Source organism: Notolabrus celidotus, chromosome 7, assembly GCF_009762535.1.
Source record: "Notolabrus celidotus isolate fNotCel1 chromosome 7, fNotCel1.pri, whole genome shotgun sequence".
Lineage (NCBI taxonomy): Eukaryota > Metazoa > Chordata > Actinopteri > Labriformes > Labridae > Notolabrus > Notolabrus celidotus.
Window position 1 is genome coordinate 15192627 of NC_048278.1, and position 6194 is coordinate 15198820.

Genomic DNA, 6194 nt, shown 5'->3' on the forward strand with positions numbered 1-6194 from the left:
TATATTCTTTTAGAGATTAAAAGACAACTTTTTTATTTGAATGGAACCAGGTTAGCTGTTTTCCTTTTGTTCAAGTCTAAACAAAGCTAAGCTACTGTAAGTTGAGCTAATCAGCTTAGCTTTAAACACCTCAATAACAGACAAGAAAGTAATGACAATCCTGTTCATCTCTATTCCAACAATAACATCCGGTGAGTACTTCAAGAATAAGAACTACATGGTGAGATGTGTCATCTATATATGCAATATAATGCCTTATATAAATGGTATCACAGAGTGGCTGTGGTTGCTTCTTTTTTCTGAATTTAAAGGCTCTGTGAGGAACCAAACTTATAGTTGATTCTGGAGAAGAGTCTGTACAAAATTGGTAGTGATGGTCTTTTTTATACTATTTTTCATAATCCAAGACAAGTTTTAGCAGGATGAAGAGTGATGAGGTAATGTATGGATTTATAACTACCTAAAATTATTGACTTTAACATAACAATGATTGAACTTTGTAAACCCTGATTTAAAACCATTAGTTAGCTGACAAAAGGCATGCTAGTTTAACATTACATGTCACCCGCCCTGGATTCATGATGTGTGCTCGGGTGCGCCAATAGATGTCTGAATAATGTAAATATGCAAACAGTGTAACTCTTTAGTCCTCAAAAAGCAGTGGCGCACTCACACACCAGCGTAGACATTAAATCCTCTTCATAGCCATTCTGCTCTTTTACCTAAGGCCCTGGTTGTAGTGTTTCTCTAAAACAATTCTTCAACAGAACATTAATATTTTTGCTAATCCTTCACTGGTATCATCCATGAGCATGAAACATTGTGCTAAAAGAAAATGATCTCAAGAAAAAATAACTCCTCCTGCTTGATAACCCTATCCGTTACTTCTCACCTGAACACAGGTGCTAAAATTCAGTATAAAGAAATAAGCAATCTATTGTTTGTCATTGAAACATGCAGAAATTCTGGTATGGTCCTTTCTGTCGATTATTACTGGGGTCAAGCTTAGGGACATTTCCCAGCATGCATTCACTGGTCCATTATAGGTTCACATTTCTTCCAAGAAAAAACAGCACTAGAGAGCAAGGTTAATGTTTAACTTTTGACCAAGACAAAGAAGTAAGCATCACCTTGGTTCCCTCAACAAAACCCCAATGGGCTTTTTGGGGCTTTTCTTGATTGCTGAAAATAAACCAGTTCTGATTTTTTTATAATACTTGTGAGCTTTGTTCAGCAAGATAACACTCACATAAGACCACCAAGTGAGTCTGATTGTAATCACTGGAACTAAAAAATAATCTGAACTGGGATATTTTCTATATCAATATGTATCTGATGGACACAAATTATTGGTGCTCTGTTTCAGCTGTGGAGAGCCTGACCACCTGTCCCCACCGAGTCTTAGTTTCACTGTTTCTCTTATTAGTTGTATCCGTAGCACGTACTTGTTCATGTCTGTTCAATAATTGTTTTCCTGTTTTGTTATATCGAGATGTCATAGTCTTCAGTCCAGAGTGAGGCTGCATCAAAGTTTGTTAAACTACTGAACCATATATCCAATGGATAATCTTAACAATTGTGCCCGTTTGATGTGTAACCATTAGCTACATGGCAATTGGCTTTGCCATTTGCAATTCCATTTGCTGAGTGGTTTAGAGGAACCATCTCTTTGTCTGACTGGCTGGCTGAAAACCAATCACGTGCTGCCTTTGCCAAAGTCAGGTTTCTACGGTGATAAAACAGATAGCCAGGCAACAGAAAGCCAGCCAGGGAGAAGATGAGTAGTCCAATGTTGATCTGTTGTAAGGAGAGACATGTCAGTACTTGTAACAAACCTGTTTTAAAACTTGTTTCCTTTATTTGTTGACTTCTACCTTTTCTTTTACAGTGTGTGTGTGTATGTGTGTATGTGTGTGTGTGTGTGTGTGTGTGTGTGTGTGTGTGTGTGTGTGTGTGTGTGTGTGTGTGTGTGTGTGTGTGTGTGTGTGTGTTTATGAGCTCCTACCCAGTAGGGATCTCCATTCAGGTGTCCAACCATCATGATAAACAGGGGCTGTTGGAGCAGTGCAAAAGCAGCGCTGATCATTGACTGCATTCCTGTCAGTGTCCCAAAGTGATTGGCAGGATACCTGAAGAGATCGATAAATAATCATCTTTCAGAGAATTCAAAGACAGAGTCATATTGTACATTCAAATCAAATTGCTTCTCGACAGACTTACACTGTAAACTTGTGAACAAACCAAAATGTCTACATGGAGCTACTTTTTATGAATAAACCTGGTTCGATTACCAAAATTTACAGAAGACAACTTTATGAACTAAAGATAAGTTTCTGTGCAAAAAAACTGTAGTTCCACAAGTGTCCACTGAAATGAGGCTCCAAAAGCCAAGGCGACTCAATTGGACACCGAATTAAAATGGCCATTTTACAGCAGATGTAAGCATGTTTTGAAGTTGGTTAAAAACAGTTTTGGTCTTTATTCCTTGTTTCTTTATTCAAGACAATGGAGTGTGATTTTTTTTTTTTTTTTACAAAAGACATCCATTTTTAGTATTTTAACCTTAAGAGTCAGGCATAATAATTCATAATTAAAAACAGGACTTATGATTGGCAGACACACTGTGGCTGATTGTCAAATGGCTGGACTATAAACTCAACTAAATAAGCTAGTAGTTAGTTCAAGTCAGCATTTCAAATAGGGCACCTGCCATCCCTGGGGTTCTTAACACCTTTTCAGAGAGGATGACATCACCAAGCCTATATCCATGTTTTAAACAGTCTCTGCTATATACTGTATTAAGATGACGATGAAGAAAGCCTCTAAGTTCTGAAAAATTAAGCCAATGCGTAAGGTCTGTAACCCTACATGTACTATAACATCCAGCAGAGGGCAACTCCTTTGTCTGACTGTGTAGACAATGTGCCAGCTTCTGTCCTAATGAAGTCCACAACAATACAACATGATATTTATCTAGAAAATATTGATTGATTTTAAATCAACAATATAGTGGGGTTTGCTCTAGGGTGCAGCTACCTGTGATTGACAAGTCACTGTTATGGCTACCTATCAGCCATGATACAGACTGTCCAATACAAATCCACCCAGTCAGCCAAGTTAAAGCTGGTTGCATGCTAATGTTAAAGGTTGTAATATTATTATATTATTATCATTATTATGTCTTTGGTAGGAATTGGTGTTGAATTGGTGTTGCTACTCACACAGCAGCATAGAGACCTCCGCAGCAAGAGTGGATAAATCCTCTCACTATGGTATGCAGAACAAACGACAGCACCTAACAGAAAAAACATAATACAGCCAGATGAATGAATGACCATGTTTCTGTTTGTTTATTTTTTAGTCTGAACTGAGAGCCATTTGTACACTGTATTAGCATGAATGGAAACTCAGTTTTTTTCATTTCTGTACAGCATTTTCCAGACCTGTAAAGGCAGGTTATCAATCAGGGAAATTATCCCAAAGGTGACCAACAGGAGGTTGGTGAAGATGAAAGCTCTCATGGAATTGGTCAGCTTCTGGATCCTTCGGTCTCTCTTTGGAAGATCTGATTGGCTGAAGAAGAAAGCTTGTCAAAAGACGTTAAAAGCAAAGGAGAGAATGCAAATGTGACAAATGCAGGTTAATGAACCTGTGCTGTGCTGTGCTGTGCTTTAGAATAGCTAATTCAGGCTAGATTTGCTTTTGTTCTAAATCACCTTAAAGGTTGTCAAGTTACAGGAGTAAATGAGTATACTAGCTTATTGATTCCTTTATAGCAATCTCTAAAATAAATACAAAATTTGGTGGTCAAATCTCCTCTGTCAGGCCGCCCAGGTATTGTGTATGTGTGGAAAACACTGGTGGTGCCTGCTCAACCAAAACCTTCCATTTTTCACATTATGTCTGAAAGTTAAGAGATGGTACTCATACCTCTTTTCCGTTTTTTGTGTTTGCATCTTCATCCTCACACTCCTTCATCCTCCAGTCCATGATGTAACCAATCAGAGGACACGTCAGCAAACAAAGGAGCTGCATTGTACCAAAGATGGACGAGTAGAATCCGACTAAGAAGAAAAAGGGTATAGAGAGTTAATGGAGATGCAAGTAGAAATGGTACTTCTACATTTTTTGTGGATATACTTTGATTGTGAACTTGTGGCTTCTAGCTGAAACAATCTTGTGCAGCCAAAACATTAGAACCATCTTATGAATTATCCACCAAAATGTGTTTACAGAAAGCCCAGGTTGAAAATCCCAGACTAAAAACAACCTGCTGGTTTTACCTTGGTCATCCACCTCCTTCTGCAGCTCTTCTGAGGCTGAAAGAGACAAGAAACCAGAAATCAACACCACTGGTGATTTTGTGCAATACAAACTTTTTTGTTGATATACATTTTTCAGATTGGTTATCTATTGGTGAAACATCTCTAGGAGTACTGATGTCTCTTGTCATTTGGTATGTTTACATGATGTTAGAAAAATCGAGTTATTGCGTTAGTTCGACTAACACTGGATATCTAAAAGACAAGTAAACAAGTTAGTCCAACTGAAATTGCACAAGACAATTATCGTAGCATATCGCCAACTATCATAGGGGAGGCGGATGTATTTTTTCAATAAATCGGTGCACCCAGTGCTTGTATCCTGGGACAAGGACAGTAGTCCAATTTAATTCCCCAATCAAGGTATAACTGTAGCTCGACTTAACTGTTCACTTAAACATACTGATTGTTTAGCACAATGAAATTAAAGCATTATTCAGGTCTCACGGTGAGGGTCTCCATGTGTAACCAGAAACTCCAGCATCTTGTTCATGGCACCCATGAAGAAGATCAGCCTCAGCTGGGTCATGGCCATGGTGATGACACTCCACAGGAAGATGGGAGAGCACATGGAGTGACAGAGAGGCATAGAACCTGAAGACAGAGAGACAAAATGTGTGAAATCAGCTTTCAGTTCAGGTAGAAAGTATCCAGACAGTTGAACTGAGGAGTTTACAGTCCACTCAAAGTTAATTTTCTTGCAAGTTTCACAGCGGGTCTGTTGTTTTTTTGCTATGTTTTACAGTCTGCCTAGTGTAAACTTCAGGTTTGAAAGGAGGATTATAAATTTTATTGACTAAGTGGTAACAAAAAGTGGAACCAGTCTGAAAACCCTCTGAGTGCACAATATGAGACAGATTGACACAAGTGATGAATGGCACTTTCAGTTGGAGCCCCAGGGAGTTTCACATGACAGTAAAATAACCAGTTCCAATGCAAAAGGTGGTGTAATAAAGGGCATAAGAACTTGTTTGAATATAATCAGTTGCTCTGAGACAAACTGTCCTTCCACATTAACAGGAGTTTGCAGTTGTATTCAATAAAAGTTTAAAGAAACTAATAATTTGCTTCTTTGTTTCAAAAGTGAAGCCACCCAAGGCGCTGTCTTTACTGGCTGCAGCATAGGTCATACAGCCTGCTCCCTCCATGTTAACAGATGGGACATGAGTGAAACTTTAAAACCAAAATACTGGTCAAATAAGTGTTACCCAAACATGCTTTCTGTCATTGCAATTAGTTCTGATCAAACAAATGTATGTCCAAGAGTTCATTTTATCTAAGATGCTTAGTATTAATTAAGAATGTAATAATATAAAAGGGTTACATGTCAATACTGCTGCTCCACCAGCTGATTATGACCCTTGTAACCTCGGATCTGATTGAAATAATTTGCATCACACATATGAATTGCCTTTGAGAGCCACCACTTTAACCAAGATCTTTTGATTCCAAATCAAGGCACTGGTAAGAATTTCTAGTTTGGCATAATGGCAAAAATAAAGGGGGGCTTTAAGATAATGTATCTCACCCTGGGTGGTTTGTGGTGAGTCTGTTTTCTCAGGTTCTGTCTGTTTGGGTCCCATTGTGTCCTCCATGATGCTCACATGGGTGACGTAGCTTTCCCCAGTCAACTTGTCCGTCGTTACAACCCCACTCAGCTTTACCTTTTTACTGCTCAGAGAGAAAAAGGAGATTTAAATGTACAAAAGGACATCCAAAATGACTCCAGCCCTTATCTAACTGTAATTAAAAAATAAACTAGATTATTAACTGCATATATCACTACATCCAAGACATTGGAACATACATTGTGGAGGAGGGAGTAAAAAAAAATGTAATGATTACTCTGAACAGTGCTCTTGAGTTTGCCAG

The 6194-nt window shown here is 38.4% G+C and overlaps 1 protein-coding gene across 1 annotated transcript in view; it reads right to left on the reverse strand.

Annotated features, from left to right (window-relative positions):
- Positions 1-1364: 1364 nt before the first annotated feature.
- Positions 1365-6194, reverse strand: part of slc43a1b (solute carrier family 43 member 1b) — an 11335-nt gene continuing 6505 nt past the window's right edge. The window contains 9 exon segments of the mRNA XM_034688413.1: positions 1365-1797; positions 2006-2129; positions 3222-3295; positions 3444-3573; positions 3931-3944; positions 3946-4064; positions 4284-4319; positions 4770-4916; positions 5851-5993. Of these exon segments, the coding sequence (XP_034544304.1) occupies positions 1570-1797; positions 2006-2129; positions 3222-3295; positions 3444-3573; positions 3931-3944; positions 3946-4064; positions 4284-4319; positions 4770-4916; positions 5851-5993 (1015 nt within the window). The 3' untranslated portion in view covers positions 1365-1569.